The sequence below is a fragment of the Idiotropiscis lumnitzeri genome, chromosome 21, assembly GCF_059441095.1.
Source record: "Idiotropiscis lumnitzeri isolate Australia: NSW breed Sydney's pygmy pipehorse chromosome 21, RoL_Ilum_1.0, whole genome shotgun sequence".
NCBI lineage: Eukaryota > Metazoa > Chordata > Actinopteri > Syngnathiformes > Syngnathidae > Idiotropiscis > Idiotropiscis lumnitzeri.
In genome coordinates, this window is record NC_142411.1 from 7,299,421 (window position 1) to 7,318,424 (window position 19,004).

Below are 19,004 nucleotides of genomic sequence, written 5' to 3' on the forward strand. Positions count from 1 at the left end.
GTCCAATAAACAGTTGTTTAAATTAATTTTGAATCAATCTCCGGAAGAATTTATTGTTCGGCTGGATCGGGTTTTGAAAAAAATATAGAAAATAAACATTGACACTCACACTCATGGTCAATTCATTCTTCAATGAGCCATGTGGGAAGTAGAAGCTCAGAACAGTGTGGCATTTAAATGCAAATTCGCCGCAATATATGCTCAGAAAAATCCCCGCATGATATCGAGATGCCTCGTCCTCAAATCTATTCATTTATAAAGCATCAGCTATCAGCCTTGGTTTCCTGTGTGTGTTTGTTTCGGAGTGTGTCCGTGCAAATGTGTGTGCGCGGGCTCCAACCTAATGTCATCCTAACAGAGCCAGGGACACAGTTCCATCACACTCCAGTCATTGAGCGGAAGAACACTTCAACATGAGTGCAGCCATTGAGCACGCCTCAGAATTCACAGCATAATAAGCTATTTGCATTACACGAGCGCAAGGATGCAATCCAGGCCGCGCTTTATTTGATTAGAAGTACGGCCCGCATACACGGCACCGCGTTGTTCAGTCATATTTAAACACAATTGGAGCAGATGAAATGCGGTGCATTCCTAATGCCTTTTCAAATGCGGCGCTGAAACAGAAGCCATTTGTGTTTTGCATTTTGGATACAAGCGAGGAGAAGATCGCGTCGGCCAAGGCGTGATGAATCGATTCAGCAATTTTTCATCGTTGAGAATCTTGTTAATGAAGTGCGAGTTTATTGAATTAATTTTCAGATCGTCTTCCTTTGCCATCAGCACTTGTGTTTTTGTCTGTTGGTTGTGAGATACGGCTTATAAAAACCTGACAGTTTGCGACGCGAGGTTTTAGGAAGGTAAAGACCGATTACACTGGTCGACACATTTTTTAATTCAGAGACACAAGTCAACTTTTTTTGCGCTGAGCATCAGGTTTTCATATAAATAAATAAATAAAGAATAAAATAATAATGGCCTATTTAGTATATTATTACATTTATTAATATTTATGAATCAAGGGTTTGGTTGAGCAACAGGTGAATTTTTTTTTTCTGAAAAGTCATAGCTAATAAATTAGAACGCATGGTAAAAATCTGTATTGCACGAGCTTTTATAGGTCAAATGGAAAAAAAAACTGGAAAATTATCCTGGAAGAACTGTAAAAAAAAATAAAAGTATCTATTTTTAAGTTGTAATATCACCACTCACCACCAGATGGCAGACACGTTTTTTTTGTGGTTTTTAATTATATGCATGACACAGACTGTTTTAATCGTTACATTTTGATTGAGTCAACTCGTGAAAATCAATCAGTTTTTGCCCGTAAAGTTGGTTTCTTGTCAAGCAGTTTTATGAATGGTAATTTTCTTTGCACTGTAAAATAATTACAGGATGATGTTATTTTGTTGTTTGCTTATTGCAGGATCTTTTATATATGCACCGAAAAATGTATCATGCACATATTTTGTCTACATTTCAAGTAGCATTTTTGTCATACAACTGATTAGAACAACTAAACACACAGCGTCTATTTTAAGTGCCCACGTGACATCGTCGCGCTTCAGACGGCGTGTGGTGAGTGGAGCAGGGCAGCAGGAGGAGCCCTAAAACAGTTGTCAAGTTGGACCAAAACTTCTGCTTTCTTCACAGGACATTCCCACATGTTCCCTTTAGACCAAGAGGGGAAGGGGGAGAGAGAGGAACGAGGAGGAGGAGTGCAAAGTTCGCTTCAACTCCTGCTCGCAGTGGCGTGCCGGCACCTCCAAAAATCTCACACGGGACAAACATGAGGCGGCTCGGACTGGTGCTCCTCGCCGCGTTGCTATGGCAATGTGGCCACGCGCAGCAAAGAGGTGAGCGTCTTGTCTGTTTGTCTGTCGCTACGCAAGAGTCCATTGATGATTACGTCACGTGAGGCACACTGTGTTCTTATCAACTTTTTTTTTTTTTTTTAAATCTCTCAGTGAAGTTAAAACATAAAATAACGTGCCTTCGTGTAAAATAGTAGCTAATTAGACATTAGATAGCAAACATTTCTTCACGCTGGCATGGCGAACCACATGCATATTTTTTTCCATTTAAATTTTTGCATTAGACATAACATTTGTTAGTTTGCTCATTAAGCCACCTCTTTCTTCACATTTTACTCTCTCTCTGTCTTTTGGAATATTCCTATCTTGAACTTTTGCCTTTTTTTTTGTAGCTGTTCATAAATTAACCAATAAGGTTGTGATTTTGTCGACAAACTTAAATCAGATTTACTTCCGGTGGATGATCTAAAAATGACCAAAAATGCTGCAGAAAAGTTTTGACTCTTGGTGATGACTCACACTGATCAATGACTCACCAGCTGTGAAAATAAAAGTTACAGGCAGAGAGATAATACCCAATAAAGTAACTATGAAGCATTTTTAGCTATTATTGTTTTTCCAACCTTGTTTTTCGAATAAATGTCATATTTAACTTATTTATTAACAATGGCGCTATTTCAAAGTATTCTTCTGTTCTAGATTCTCTCTGAAAAGAAGCAGGACGAGCAGCCTGTTGATCATTGTTGTTTTCTGATTGTTGCTCAAATTTTCATGAGATTCACTGCTCACAATTATGCCGCGTGCTCTACATTGTCATTCTGCCTGCCACTGAGGTCCGTAGAGAGTTGTTCGCACAGCCTGACATGCTCAGGGATGCTGCTTCTGGCATTACTCAAAGAAAATGGGCAGCCCCCTCTGATGATCTCAAACTAAATCAAATCGATTTCCTTTGGTTTATATCAGTGCAGCTGGGTGAAAATGTGTTTTAGTTGTAATTTGGTGGGCAAAGATAAAATCCCCTCACAAAACCCATGAGGCCGCGATTTTAAACAGTGGCGGAAAATGCATTATGCAGAGCAAGATAGAAGTAGAAATGTTTGTTGATCGTAACAATACAAGAACAGACAGTAGGTCTATTGAAAAAAAAAAAAAATGGCGCCATTTCAAGGGGGGCCCAGAAATATGCTTGGACCCCCCGTCCCCGTAATGATTTGTAATTATTTTTTTTCTGAAGAATTTTTGGGGGTTTGTACAAACTCAAAAGAAATTGTCACAACCTTCACAAACACCACTTGATGATTCGTGCAGGTATAAATTGAATACGTCTTCCCCTCAGTACTATTAGCAATGCTAATATGACATTTTTGAAGTTATCTTCAAAGCAATTACAGAAGTGTTTATCAGTTTATGTTAATGCAAATTTAACTAAGGTGCGCTGAATGACTTCTGAGCTCCCCGGAGGCATCACTGGGGAATGTGATGTGAATCCAGCGTTTTTCTTTTCTTGTCTCTAGGCCATTAGAGGAATCAATATTTTCATGAGATGGATCCATCTCAATGTTATGTTTCTGAAACATGTTGATCCCAGTCGGCTTTGTTAATGTAAAAAGCTGCCACGCTTAGTTGGATGGGTTTGATCGAACGCTCCATCGGGAAATCTGTCAAACTTTCTCGTCTCGGAAAGCCAAACTTAGTGGAAGTAATTGATGTTTTCTGTGTGGAAGGACCCACCAAAGCATACAATTTAAGATAGGAAGACGTATTCAAAGAAATTTACGAGTTAACACAATCCAATGTGCTAAAGCACTTGGCAAACTCAAGAACAATCGAAAAACATCTTCGAAAATGAGAGCAAATGAAAAAGCCGATAGTGAATGGTCTTTAATTTGCGGTGGAGCGTGGTCAGCCTTGTCCACCATATTTATTTTTAATTATAGGAATCATCCATTTTTCCCCTTCAGCTGAACCGGTTCAAAAGATCAGCTAGTTTTCTTTTTGGGTACCTTATTGGCCAGTTTTTGCAGCGGAATGACTTTCCAGGGTTAGTGAGCTTAGGCTTACTTGGATATTTTAATTACTAGCAGTCATAACAACTCCACTTGCTTCTATTTATGAGACAATCCGAGTTGGGTCCACACTTAAAACACCATTTCGATAAAACCTCTGCAGGAGAAAATTGTTCATGGCCCTCAGTTTACCCTCAGAACTTTAACACAGAATGAGGAAACGTGATCAATGACATTGTGCCAAAGACGTAGGCCACTGCAATGTTAACACGTGTTCGTGTATGTAGATTATAGTACACCCTTGGGTTCTAAATTTAAACAGGTGTTAAATTGGAAAGATGTGGCATGCTTCCTGTCAATAGTGTGGACTGGAGAGCCAAGATTAAAAAAAAAAAAAAAAAAAAAAGGATCTGTCCTAATGAATGCTGATTCTGGTATTTATATGGCTTGCATATGCTTCTGTCACATGTTAATATTTGATTTGGCATTTTCCCTTTGAGCCTGTGCCCACAAAAAACAGCACATCCTTTGCAGAACAAAATCTAGATTTTTTTATTTATTTTTTTCGTGCGCATGCACACACTTGTGTCGCTGGAGCTGGTTTGTTGTCAGAGCTGCACTGATAATGCTAAGGAGAAAATCAATAGTTAATTCTTCCAGGGACACAATATCAGCTCTGCCCACCTCGACTTTGCCTTAGTGAGAGAGCGAGCGAGAGAAGGCGGCTTTGAGTTGATGAATTAGTAAGTGTGTGTGTTGACAGAAGCTCCTGCATTCGGACTGTTTACCAAGAGAACATATACCTGCACAATTGGAGGACAGACTTTTTGAAAATAATAGCACTCCCCGCTGAAGTCGGCACGCATTCTTTAATTTAGGCCGCATCGAAAGCAAACTCCCATGAGGGTTCAGTCTGCAAATAGTGGAATCTCATACATTGAATTTGTGTCTAATTTATCGATGCCGCGAGTCCACAGTCTCAGTCGTGGATTTTAATAAACAGAGGAATAACAACAACACAACAACAAAAAAATATTCCCCTGCTCTGCATTGTTTCATTACCATTATTTCCGCAAACGGTGGCCATCATTCTGATAGACCATGAAAAAAAATATTAGGTACTAGGTACTAATTAAGTTCTTAAAGGCATTAAAGAGTTGAGCATGGTGGACTCTGTTGCTAACCAAAACAGAAGCATGTACGTAAACAAGCTTAGTTGAGCTACCAAAACGTTTTGTTCACTCCAAATTGCATATTAATAATAATTTAAAAAAAAACTTCCTGTTTCACTTGACACAAATTGACGTTAAATGACATTATTCCAAAAATACATACGAATAAAAGCGTCGGTGTACTCACGGGAAAAGAGCATCTCGTTGTCTTGTTCCTCTTCACCTGTTTGAATGTGAAGTGCGCTGGGTACCTCAGCCTATAGCCCTCTTCTTCCAAACACTTGAAAGCTATTTAAATATGAGCACCTTTGATGATGCTCGTTTGAGAGTCAGCTATTTTTTTTTAATCATTTTTCAGACTCTATAAACCACATCGGCTGATTTTTATCAGCCATATTTAAAACTCAAAAATTGTAAACTCAATTTTGCACATCTGTTTACGTAACCACAAAAAAACTCTGAAGTCTTGGATTTTAAATAGTCCGATCAGAGATGCAGTTTGTGGAAAAAGGTGCAGGATGTACTAAAATAGTTTGAGGCAAAATGGACAAAATAAAACAACATAATAAATAAAAGTCAAGAAATCTTTAAACAACCGTGAGAAATAAACCACTCAAAAGTGAAGACGATGCGCAAAACATAAAGGCTTCTCAAGGAAACTAAACACAAGCAAACTGACGATATAACGAGGCCCACCTTGACAAGACACAAGTGGCCAAAACTGATTGGTCGATGCAAGGAACAAGACTTACGAGAACCGTTGGAAATGAAAACCTAATGAGACATAAACGACGCACACCTTGAATGGGAAAATCTGTTTCTCAATCCGAGGTTGGGCAGACCTTTCGAACACGTTCCCTTTGTGGTTCTGCTTTCTGGTTGATTGCGGGTTAAATGGCTCTAGTTAATTTAAAAGAAAATGGTAAAAGGTTGGCTTGCGGTTCTACGACTTAAGGGATTTGATTGTTTGACCTTGCGGCTAGCAACACAGAAGGCCTGACATGAGATGTACGCCTGCTGACCCTCGGACACATACTCGCACATGCAGGCCTGCAGCTGCAAAGAGTTTAACCCCACCCCCCCCGGCCCCCCTCTCCATGTTGTTTCCCCTTCTCTGATCTGTCTACATGCTTATATTTTGCCAAGGAGCTTCCTGGGGTAACACATGGTGTCAATAATGAGCGCCCCCTACACACACTCCCCTCCTCCGCTGCTGACAATTTCACCTCCTGGCTTGTCTACTACTTTCTTTAATTTGCCTCTCTCTCTCCATTCGTTCCTCGGCCCCCTGATCTTCCTCGTCGGTGTATCCTTTTACTGACAAATAGCATTTGTACATGCTTTATGAAATCCGGATGGACTATAACTTTATATCAAAAAAAAAAAAAAAAAAAACATCAAACATGTTTCACTGATGGATTTGGGTACCATTTTCACATTTTCACCCATCAAAAGCTTTCTGCACTTTTGTGTTAGACCATTTCATCATTTCACCCCCACTCTTCACGCCCCCCCCCTCCTACGCCACTACACTACTCATCTTTCTCCTTCTTCTCAGCAGCCTCCCTTTCATCTTTGAGTTAGCGTATGGCTCACAACCTCTCCAGCCATAGCCTAGATCTATGTTTGGCCTCACTTTGTTTGTCTCCGTGCGCTTTCACTCTTGGTTCGTGGAGGTGCTGCCGGTTTGTTCCAGTTTAAAATCTGATCTATGGTGAGGAGACTGAGGGCACGCTTTCTTTTATGGGAAGAAAAAAAGTGTCTTACATAGGTAGTTCAAAGAAGGCTATAATGTGAGACCCCAACATCACATAACTTATTCACTACCAGCCGAGTAAAAAAATGGATCTTTGACGTCTTTGGCCGTCAATGGCAGTAAATGAGTAAGTAAAGTAAAGTATTATTTTTTATTCAGGCTTGGTTGTTTCCTGTTAGACCACCGCCACAACTATAAATAATCTAATTTTTGTTTAAAAACTTACCTACGTCGTAGAGAACACCGGGCAATGAGAGCACCACTGCCACCTACTGGAGTGGAGGTGCAATTACACTTTATTGTAGTAAGGCGGGAAAAAGAGCATGTTACCCAGGGTTGCACATGCCCCCCTCCGCATTGCACCGGCACCTCGAAGGGGGGCCCCGACTCATTATTTGAGAAGTACTGATCTAAAATAATACAAAGAGATGATTTTTGCCTTTGTTATGTGTCTTTGGAAGACGTCAACTTCATCAGTGAAGTGAGGTATGCACAGATATTGAAATAGCATTTACAATCCCTTCCAATCAAAGTTAGAAAATACCAGATTCTTCAATGTCGATGACAAATTCATCTGAACGATTATCCTGAAGTGGGCGATGTGTATTTTTACTTCCGAAGCTGCTTTGCAAAAAAAAAGTTAGGCCGATAATCGTGAATGTTTAACCTGTTCAACGTTCACAAAAGCCAACTGAGAGAATCCAGCAAAGTCCGGTCTTCCTAAGAACGCTAGTCTTTTTGTAAAATGGAATTGTGATAGTTTCCCGGCAGAGACTTCACAAGTATACCACTGATGCATCCTTGATTTAAGCTAGCAGACGATAACAACATCTGGGTATTCCGTGCGTTCTTGGTTTCTGCGTACTTTCTTGAGCCGTGACTGACGACCTTTCACGAGACGCTAGAGATGTCAAAAGCGCCAATTGAGAAACAGCCAACGTGATGAACAGAAAGAGAGCTCTCCGGTAGTTTCCGCGCAAAGTCTGAGTGAAAAACCACGACTGAAAGACTTCAACCCCATCAATGGGGTCCTCACCGACTTGCTTCAAAATCTTGTTGAAAGTCGTCCCAGAAGTGAAAACTGTGATTGTGACTTCATGTTTAAAGCTTTTCTCCATTTTTTTCGTGGTTTGAATACGCTTGGCTTGAGACTACTAAAACCAGTTAACAATTCTAAACGTATTTTCCGTCATATGCACTTTTACCTTCAACCTAATATCAATGATGCAATTTTGACAGTTTCACACTTCCAGAAACGCCCAACTGAGCCTCTGTCAATTTGAAATGTGGCTGGTTTGCGTTAGAATTTGTGCATGGAGTCATAGCAGCTGCTTTTAGTGGCTGCTCTATTATGCCGATGACTCTCCCACACATATTTGTTCGACACATGGTCGCAGCATGGTTTTCGGTGTATTGGTGTCACGGGAAGAGATTCCCAGAGATTGTCTTGGAAGGTTTGTTGTTGCATCTGTCGGTATGCTGCGCTTCCTGCTGGGATGATTTTTATTTTCTTCTGTCACAACCTCCAATATTAAGCTGAACTCTAACCTCTCACACTCGTGATCTTCGACCCCATCGAATCACCCTCCTTTATCTCAGGTCATCATAACCTTACCCTGCTGTGTGGTCTGAGTCTCAATGCCCAAACTCCTCCAGAGGCAAAAGCAAAGAGTTTTTGACTTTATCGAATCTCTGTAAAGAGTTTGTTATTATTTAATTCTCAAGACTGCATTTTTAATCTCCTACAGATGCTCAATAGTATTTAGTAGTTTGACGTTCTATTCTTTAGCCATTTTTTGGTATTTTTCCACTGTGTGTTATTTTTTATTTTTTTTTTGCTTTCTATTAAGGCTTTCTGGATCCAAATGTGCTGGACTCTGCTGCAAGGTCCTACAATTAGATAACGAAACTAAAAGGACCCTAGACCACAAATATCAGTTTCACATGAATGTGCACTGGATGACAGGACTCCATTTGAAGAATTCATTCCATGCAACGACTTTCAGATCTTATTTAAATGACATAAAAAGTACATTTGACTTAAAAAGAAAACAAAACACATTTGACTTGTGACTCAATGAATTAAACAATCCCGATGTCTTGCCATATTTGTACACAGTGCACATTGACGCTCAGATAGGTCGAAATGAATGCACGCACACACACGCGCAAACACACACACAAAAAAAAAGACAGCAAACAGAAAAGCCATTATTTTCTTGCTGAATGTTTGTGTGATTCCGCTGATAAAGCATCAGAGAGAATAAGAGTCTATCAGAATGGCCTCGTTGGTTACAGGGCATTTATATACTGTGTGGGTGTGCGTGTGTGTGTGCGCTTGCGTACAACTTAGACAGAGAAAAATACTGCAAGAAGCAGAGGTAAGGTGGCAGAAAAAAAAAAAAGTTTCTGCATACATTTTGATTTTCCATTATACCTGTGGCTTTTTCTCTCCCTGATATCGTGTGTATGGATGAGATACAGCGTGAGGGAGAGGTCTGTATTCAGAATTTCACATTTCCATTAGGTTTTTCTATTTCCATTATTGCGGTCCAAGGCAAACCCACAGAGAGGCTAATGCAGAGCAAATGTTCACGTTTGACAAAAGATGAAAAATGGGAAAATGTGTGTTGTGTGTGTGTGTGTGTGTGTGCTTGTACGCAGGGATTTTGCAGTGGCGGAACAGTAATAGACTGACTGCAACTGGGAATAAGGGTGGTGGTCCGTGATTGTGCAAGGTTGGGAGTTAGTCCACAATGTCAATTTCCTGTTGAGGACACCATGACTATTTGGTCGGGTAGTAATGTGTTGCTTTATTAATTATTATCTGGATGGTTGACCTTAAGGAGAAAAACCGCTAGGCCAGCAATGAACAATAACTTACGAGACTCCCATGGCTGAAAGGCGAGTGAGCTCGCTCTAAGACAGGGTTTAATATCAGTGAGTTATTTGGATGTTTCTCTTCTTACTGACCTTGTTTGGATCTGCAGAGGATAGCCGACCTAAGCGCTATGATGGTGGGTGGTCCGTCAGCACATTTATCCTTTGAGAAAAACCCACTCCTCTGTTAGAGCAAATCAACGTGTTCATTGTTTGCGGGGTTGCTACGCATAAAGGCCTTTTGTTAGTTTACATGCTCTGCCCGAGGTGGGGAGGCGCTTGCTTAGGTTGTTTAAGAACTAAAAAACCCAGACTCAAACCCAATTGTTAAAAATGACTTGCCTTTCGATGAAGAGCAAAATCCCCAATTTTTTTTTTTCATATCTGAGTTGATTATCACGGAACCAAACCACTCCGCTGTCCTATCTTTGGTCTACGGTCTGCAGAGACGCAAACTACACAGACTGTGAAACAAAGATGCTGTTCCAAACCAGCAGCCATTAATGATCCAACAGCAGAACTTGAAAGCTGACTTATCTAGGTTTGTGGATACTTTAGCGAGATGGCTGAGCAAATAACATTTGACCCTCTGGGAAATATCTTGGGGGTTTACTCTGAGCTTCAAATTAAGTTCAGCACACACAGGTATTAAAACAGTGCTGAAGCGACCTTAATGTCAGCATTATTCCCGTGCGATAACATTTTGTGGTTGTCTTTGAGCGGTTTGTGGCAAAATGACCCACTCTTAGCCGGGAAACCGTCATTAACCCCACTGAACATTTTCCCACCGTGGAGTCTCCGTTCCATCGTCAATACACGATCTTGGCCCGAGATGAATACGGATTTGAATGGAAATACAAATCCGGGGCCTTGCGTAAGATGATGAAAATGTCATGGGGAAAGTGCGTGCTAATCACAGCTGAAGGCAATTCAAGAAAATATTAGTGCTCGCTGGGCAGCATATTTTGTCTCAAGTAGTGCGTCAAACGCAAACATTTCATCACTACCTCACAACAGACGTCCCTGCCGTGTGTCATCATCGCCTCGTCTCCACAGTGAAGGCGATAAAATTGTTGCCTCGCTGTACTACTATTTTTTCGTGCTGCTGGGCACATCACATGTCAAGTATTTCTCATATTGCAAACACCTTCCAGAGTCTTCACAATATGTTGTAATGGCGGATCGAGATTTCATCGTCGCCCCTGTTTATTTGTGTGTTTCCTTGCTGATGCAGCAGGTCTTTACCCGTGACCGGCTCACGGTCCAAGCTCGTGATGCATGGATGAATCGGTGTTTGACTAATGAGCAGAATCAGCGTCCGTCGTCTGTTCACCTCTTTTAGTTTTTGTCGAAAATAGATTCACAACTTCATAGCTATCGCAGTCATTTTCTCAATTCCATCGTTTCACATTTTTTTTTCTGGAGTCGTTTTCTCTTGACCTTCCATCTGCTCTCTCCGTTTTTTCCCCCCTTTCTCTCGCTCCTGCCCAAAGGGGCTCATTCATAACCTGTAGCCATTACCCACCAAGCTATTAGGTTTTGCTAACAGTGATATCCATTGGGTGAAAATCAATGTCTATCCAGGGAGCAGTTTGTCCGTAGTGCCACTGTAATGAATGCTATGTGCTCCGCGGAAACACACTTTGATTCAGGCAAGACTGCACTAACACACACGTGCTCAGATGAGTGTGACAGATACTTTTGTTGGAACCGTCTTGTTCTTGTAAAACTCATGTGGAAAACACCCTGTATGGTGTGCCCTGTTTAACTTCTTAGGAATTTTTGCATTGGCAAAAAAAAAGCATCCTCTAAAAATCAACCGCATTAACACTGCAATAAATATCTTAGTGTCAAAGACACATCTCCGCTGCGGTCAATAGCTTGAACATTTCCCCTGCCGGGGCAGTGAACGCGAGCTTCGGACCAGCTAATAGCAGAGGTGTAGTCATCAGTGGTGCCCAAAAGCAGTGAGTCAGCATCCTCCAGTTCAGCTCTCTCCTGATCAATAGCTATCTTTTAAAACTGCGCGAGAGGCCAGCATTAAAAGCATTGAACACATCACTTGAACTGATTGTTCTAACAGTCTTAACTTCAATATGTCACGTCATGGCAAACTCATTTCGTATAAGTAGAATCCCATCTCTGTGGCAGACACAGCTACCTCAGTACACCTTTTTTTGAGTTCTAGAATTTCGGTGGACAAGGCAGAACTCATCATCTTAGTAGATTTAGCATTGGTCTGGTGTGTGGTGAGGTAAAATGTACACTAAAATAGGAACAGGAATCGAACTAAATTATCAGCATTTCCAAACCATCTTCCGGATCTATCTTGCTAGCTAGCAGTGGCGGGCTGTGCATTTCACACCCGGGCCTTCGGTGAGGTCCTCCTTGAATCAATCCCCCTCATAATACCGTAATTTATGACACCACGGCTGGACAAATAATATACAGAAAAACACTTACACAGTACTGACTGAGTGTTGGACGACCTAGCTTCTCTTGAAAGCTTCGCCTTGAAAATGACCTCGCAAGCGTATCTGCAATTAAATCTACACTATCCACTCCTTTTGGCTATTGTGGTTTAAAAAAAGAAAGAATATATTTTAGATTTTCGCCCGCGCAATTGTATCTGAAGGCCTCGTACGAATAGTGTGTGCTACTGGTATTGTGAAACCTGCCTGGCAAAACGAGCTAGCTGAATTCTGATTGGATAAAAACTCTCACCTAAGAATACAACACTAGATAATATGACATCAAAAGAAGAATATGATCATTTTTTACTTGTTTATGTAGAGAATGCCTTAAAGGCCTTGACCGCCCACCGCTAGCTAGCTAGCTAGCTAGCTAGCTATCTGCTCTTCGTTTCCAGACCTTTCATTTAATTTCTCACCACAAGCGTGTGAACATATTTCACTCTGACCGGATGTACAAATCCTGTTTTTGAACATGAACATCTGTTTTTTTTTTTGTTTTTTTTTTTAAATTCATTCTGGCCTGAAATTATTGTATCTCATGTTCAAGTTGTTGACTGACACCTGCTAACAGGCTGCGAAGTGCTTCAGTTACTGCTACGCATACAGTGCTAACAGTGCTAACCACGTCCTTTCGTCTGAGATATTGAGTTTGTGCGGACGGCCTGTCAATATTCTTCATGATTACTAGCGCTTCCCCGTGTATATACTTTGCTGATTGTACCCTATGGACTCTGGCACTCAATTCTTGTCTAGTCTATGGCGCACTTGACTGTTCATTTTTTTTTTTTTTTAATCACTCCTTGGTCAGGTGAGAAGAGAACCGAGAGGAGTACAATCCAAAAATTAGATCAGGAATAAGTAGAGAATGTAACATGAGAAGAAAATAAGAAAAATAAAACTGAGATGAGAGCCGAAAAGACAGAAATAAACGATATTAACGTTTGTTGCCCGTTTGTTCAGTTCAATCTCTGCCGTAACTCCTTCCTGTGTGAAACTCATGCACGCCCATCTGGATTTCCAATTACCCAGAATCCCTTGTGTACCCGCTGGCCTCATCTAGAAAATGATGTTATTTCCTGGCCTGGCTAATACTAAATGTACTCAGCGCGTATGAGCTTGTGCACACACTGAACTACAAAAGCAGAAATGTCCTTATCTAATGTCACGTCGTTTTGTCCACGTCAGCGAGCATCCTTAAAAAAACACTCCGGAAATAATCTTAGTGCGATTTTTAAATTCCAATGACCCCTTTGAGGTTACACTGCGTAGACCTTGAGCTGAGATTTTATAAAAGTTTGTCGTGTTTTTTTGTTGCGATCACAAAAGTATTACGAGCTCCCCTGCAAGGTCAAGAAGCGTCCGTCATAGCGGACCGTCACTGTTCCACGTACATGCTCCCTTAAATGAACTGTGACTCACCCAGCGAGACTTTTCACTCAAAGCCGGAGCAATCAGCAATGTGAGAGATCGTGATTGCTGCACTAAAGATAAATGCCAAAACTGATATTGTCATTCTTGCCTATGCCGCTCGTCGCTATGAGATTAGATTCTTCACCAGTAATAAATCTCTGTTGAGGCCGGGGATCAAGTTGCTCTCCTGTAAATCTGCTCAATGGCGTGTTTTCATTACCAAGCCCAACATATTCCCCATATCGCCCAGACAGTGAAAATGTGTGTGTTTGTTTGTGTAGGTGTGTTTGTGTGTGTTGCAGCCTTGGCTGATGACTGGGTGAGTGCAACGCAAGGCTAGCCCAGATGAGTTCCGACTTAAATCATATATGTGTATTTCAAAGGTGCTTGGGGATGATTTAACAATGTCCTCATCACTGCCTCATCAGGTATGATGTGTGTGCGCGTGTGTGTGTGAGTGTGTGTGTGTGTGCGCTCGCAACAGAGGGACCACTCGTAACACGGCTTGATAGATTTACTACGAGCTGTCTTGAACTGGTTTAAATCACTCCAACCACTTATCCAGGAGTAATTGCACATAAAGATTCTTGCTCTACTTCCTTTTTTTTTTTTTTTTTTTGAAGATCCAAGCGGATTTTTTTCCTATTAAGAGTTCACACAGTGCCTTTTCATTGCTGAAAGAATGTAGGTATTTGATTGACTGGTTGTCCGAATTGTAATTTTCCAGTTTTTGATGTCTGCGTCTGACAACGGTGGCTTTATGCTCGGCCTTCTTGTCTGCAACATGAATTTAATTGCTGAGATAACCACAGGCCATTGAACCCCCCCTTGTGCGTGTCTTTGCCCGAGTACGGGGAGGGGGGTGGATTAACCGTCTATAACTCGGTGGCTTTCCTGTTTAGACTGACTTTATGACCGTCTGGAAGAGGACTTGGTTTGCACGGATCAGTCCCACCACAAACACAAAATGAGAGAGCATGTCTGCAAGAAGATACTCACAAACACATGTCCACCGTCACATCTCTACAAACACTGAACACGCCTTGCTTACTGTTATGTTTGCATATTGTCTCTCATGCTTGTGTGGGTTTTGCTTCCTCACAAAAACATCTGTGATGTTTACTGAAGACACTAAATTGCGATGAATGTGAGTTTATATAAATATATATATATATATATATGTATATATATATATTTTTTTTTTATTATTTTTTTTTTTATTTATTTATTTATTTATTTTTTTCTGTGGATTTTCCTTTCACCAGTAGGGGCGCTCTATAATTCAGAAAATACGCAAACTAAATCTCAATTTTTTTTTCTCTTGGGTCTGTTCTGTTGTAATTAGCAAAGTTGTTGCTGTGTTAAAAGGCACCATTTTACGAATCTGTATATGTACCTTTATGTGCATTCACCGTACAAAATCGTTCTGTACTTGCAGTAAACATTTTTTTTTTTCAACATAAAAAAAACTGCGGCTAATCGCCTGGTACAGCTTGTATATCGTTTTTTTTTTTTTTTTTTTTTCAAAAAAACAGTTCCTGCAGGTGCCTTATAGTCTGGAAATACGTTATATGGGATATGCTCAAGATTACCTGCGAGCCATGAGAGGATGAATGCGGACAAGCGGTATAGAAAATGGATGGATGGAACCTCAGAGGCTTTTAACTGTCGGTGTATATCAGATGCGAAGTAAGTACAGATCATTCGCCATCCTTTAAAAAGATACTTGAATTTATATGACGCTGTTACTGCGGCAGTCCGATATATAATAGCCACACGGGGTTTGGCCGTTGCCATCGTGAGTCAATGGAAAGAAGTCTAATTGGAAAAAAAGGAGGGAAGTAGGACGAGGAAATAACTTGACCTTTCTGATCCGCCCGCAGTCGTTCCTCCTGCCTTTCACATGTGCTCTCTGCCTTTCATTTTGTTTGTTTAATAAATAATTCACAGTATATCTATGGAGGGCGGCTGTTTGCGCGAGGTTTTCATTTTGGAGCTTCGTTTCAGACTCGGATGACATGCCAAGGCAGGAAGTCCGAGTGAGAGGAGGATGTTGACTTAGTTTTCATTTCTCGCTAAAACTCCCCTGGAGGTGGAGCGAAAAGTGACCAACAGATGTGGACTAAGAGACAGTGAAGGCTTTAAAACTTTCCATGTCTTGTTCGTCATGATCTTTGACTTTTTAAAATATTTTCTTTCCAGTCTGGCATTGATAAAAATTAGGGCTGACTCAAATTACAATCGATGCGACAAGTGAAATTTTCCGTCTTTCCTTCTGCAATGTGTTGAAATAAATCAAGTCACGCCGCTGGTCTTGTTGTTGGGAGATAACTGCTGCCTGACACTGTGAAATATGACAACAATGGGTCAAGCTAGATTTCAGTCAGCGGCCTTTCACATATGTTGCATTTTTTTGTTTCCCGTAATAGAGTCCCATCAGAGTAATTGAAAAATAGCGGATGAAATGTCTTTTTTTTTTTTTTAAATGAGGCCTTTATCTGTTTTTTTTTTTCTCACAGCCTTTAGATCATGACTCTAATCTGATTGTACCAGATGTTCTACCGCTGTATTTGTCCCTTATTACACATCATGAATAAAACATGAAACGCTATTTATAAAAAAAATAAAAGCAGAGATGATGCGCCGTATTAATGAGTCCTGCTGTGTTGAGTTGGCTGCAGGGATTTAATGAAGCGACTGGATGTTTTGTATTGCGAAAGCAGCTTGCGAGCCTCAGACACAATCTGATTTCACGGTTTTTTGTCGCCGTTTATTTTCTTCATGCTAATTTCCGTGCATCTGCCGGGTGGGGCCTCGTTTCCAAATAATGAATGTATTCATGTTTTATTTTCACTCTTGTCCTACATTTCAAACTTGCAGCTTTTTGGTGAAGTTTTTTATTTTTTTTTAAAACCACTAAGCAATCGCCTTCACCTTTGGCTCTGCTAGTGCAAGTGTCTGTAAATTTAGATATACGGATTGAGATGTATTGCTGGTAGGAGATGGCTTAAAGGTCAACGTCTATTTGTGGAACAGACACAAAAGCTTGGCAATGATCAGTGATAACATTTTTAGAAAAGAGCAGGATGGTTTTTGATTCAGACCGAAAGGTGACGACCACCCTCATCCTCTTGTGCCTTTTAAATGAATGCTGCAAATGTGAACAAGCTGACAAAGCATCAATTTCCTCCATGCATGACGGCAACCAATTTGAATTCAGGTCAAAATTGCGATTTTGGAGTTATTCCGAATAACCAGTCATGACGCAATTATACGTCATGTCACGCTTGTTCTTCTACGATTCTTCACGAGACTACGTTATATTCATGTCTTTCACTAGATTCATGAAGACGGCTTTCCATACTTTAGCTTTCGCCATGTCTATTTAGTCTATTTATTTTTTTATTTTTTTATCACTATTCATGTATTTCCGTTGGGTAGCACACCAAACACCGGGCATATAAGCACTTTGTGTATTTTCCGTGCGATACGGTATTCCGATCGGCGTATACATACGCATATATTCGTGTTAGATAACTCAGGGGGATAACAGAGGCATGCAATTCGGCAATTAGAAAAAAAATAAAACAATAACAAATAAATAATAAAAATAAGGGCATATTCAGGTTATTCCGCCCATTTACATTGCTTTTAAAAACCCGGAGACGTGCAATATTTTTTGTTTTAAAAGGTTTTTGGACTACATCTACATAGTCATTGTCAACCAGTTATACCATTGCGCTGAGTTTTGTAACATATCATAACCAACATTTCAGTAAGGGTTATGTCATAACAGAAATAATACAGAGTGGCCATTTTGAACACCATATTATTATTATTTATTTTATTTTTTTGTGAGGTATTGTGTAAAGTTGTTGCATTATAGCCCTTACTGAGCAAAGTTCTCCGAGCTCATGCAAATGGCAACCCATCCCCCCCCAACTATCAGATGTTTGCATTCATCTGGAGCCTCCCCCGTCTGGTTAAGATCCCATCCGAATGATTTGGACATTTGCATTCCGGCATTACTCCTCTGAGTAATGTCAAGGTTTGAGAAATCAGCTTATGATAGGCCGAGATCAGAAAGGTCACGTATGTTGGTGCAGATCTTTGCGTGGGTTGTTAACCTCAGCTGTTTGCTTTGTGCATTCATAACGATTTCTTGAGTCTCTTAATTTTTTGGGGAAAATGTCTTTCTTACTTATTTTCTTGCTAAAATGCTTGAAGCTGAAGTTTGTTTAAGGAAAAAAAAAATCAGATATATTGTGTTCTTAAAGTGCTATGTTATCTGCCCGAGTATCTTGAGGTGATTGCGATGTCCTCTGGAAAGAGGAAATTAGTTTTGTTCTCTTGCTTTTTTTTTTTACAGATAATGTCTCAGCCACGGAGTTACAAAAAAAAAAAAAACGGCTTTAAGTGAACTTGAATATCTTCGCAAATAACATTGAAAAGGGAAAACTCGGTCTTGAAGCTTTGTCTACTTTTTATCCATTCATCTCTTATTCTCTGCCAGCGTGAACATTTATCACGACTGTTTATAGTTTTTACGTGGCGGCGTGATTCTAAACAGCTTTTTTTTTTTATTTTGGGCCTTGAAGAAGCTACTAAGGTTGCAAAATTGACGTCAAGAATTAAATTCAATCATTTTATTTTTAAATACATTATAAAGAACTATGATTTGGGTTTTCCACGACTCGTTCTTTTTCCCACAAGTTGAATTCCCTTATTCACATCTAAGCATTTTTCATCTTTGGCTTTAAACTTGCACACAACTTTATATGTAGATGAATTCACCTCCTCCATATACCGTACCCGCGAGTATAGACGATCATACTCGTCTCATCCCTCATTCCCACTCCCAGCCTTGACCCTTTTAAACAACACTATCGTTCTCTGAGAATCCTTCCATCCATCCCGGCATCTTCATCAATCTTTCCATATTTTCTCCAGCCCGTAACGCTGACGTGCTCAGGGTGGAGGGGGGGAAGATGGAGAGGGAGGTGCGCAGCGAGATGATCCCGTCCTTTTCAACCTCCTTTTTATTCCATCATGCTTACATCTTGCCCCAAAACTCAACAATAACACATCCATCACACACACACACACACACACCCCCACGTGTGTGTATATAGGGCGGCGCATACACACAATATGAAGACTCATCGCCTCCCATGACAGAAAACGCAAACAGTGCTTCCGTGCACAATGTAATAAAGAAACCTCGGGGAGATTTTCTGTAGTTGATCTCCATTACTCTTGTTTTAGTGACGCTATTGATCAAGTGGCGAGGCTCACTATTCACTAGTCCCGTTTTTTTCCCCCACCAAGTTTTGGCGATATTACGATTCTATCTCCATTAATATGCCATCTAAAAAAAATGTCTTGATTGTATTTGAGTCAAAATGTCAGAACCTTTCAGTGATCTATTCGCAATGAGCTAAATGGACCAAGAAAAAAAAGGTACCTATTAGGACTCTCCAACCCAGACGGGT

General features: G+C 40.5%; 1 protein-coding gene across 1 annotated transcript in view; it reads left to right on the forward strand.

Moving 5' to 3' along the window:
* The first annotated feature begins 1,675 nt into the window (after positions 1-1,675).
* lama2 (laminin, alpha 2) overlaps positions 1,676-19,004 on the forward strand; it is a 110,097-nt gene continuing 92,768 nt past the window's right edge. Inside the window, exon 1 of the mRNA XM_088286465.1 lies at positions 1,676-1,856. Within this exon, the coding sequence (XP_088142591.1) occupies positions 1,790-1,856 (67 nt within the window). The 5' untranslated portion in view covers positions 1,676-1,789. The remainder of the gene's footprint in view (positions 1,857-19,004) is intronic.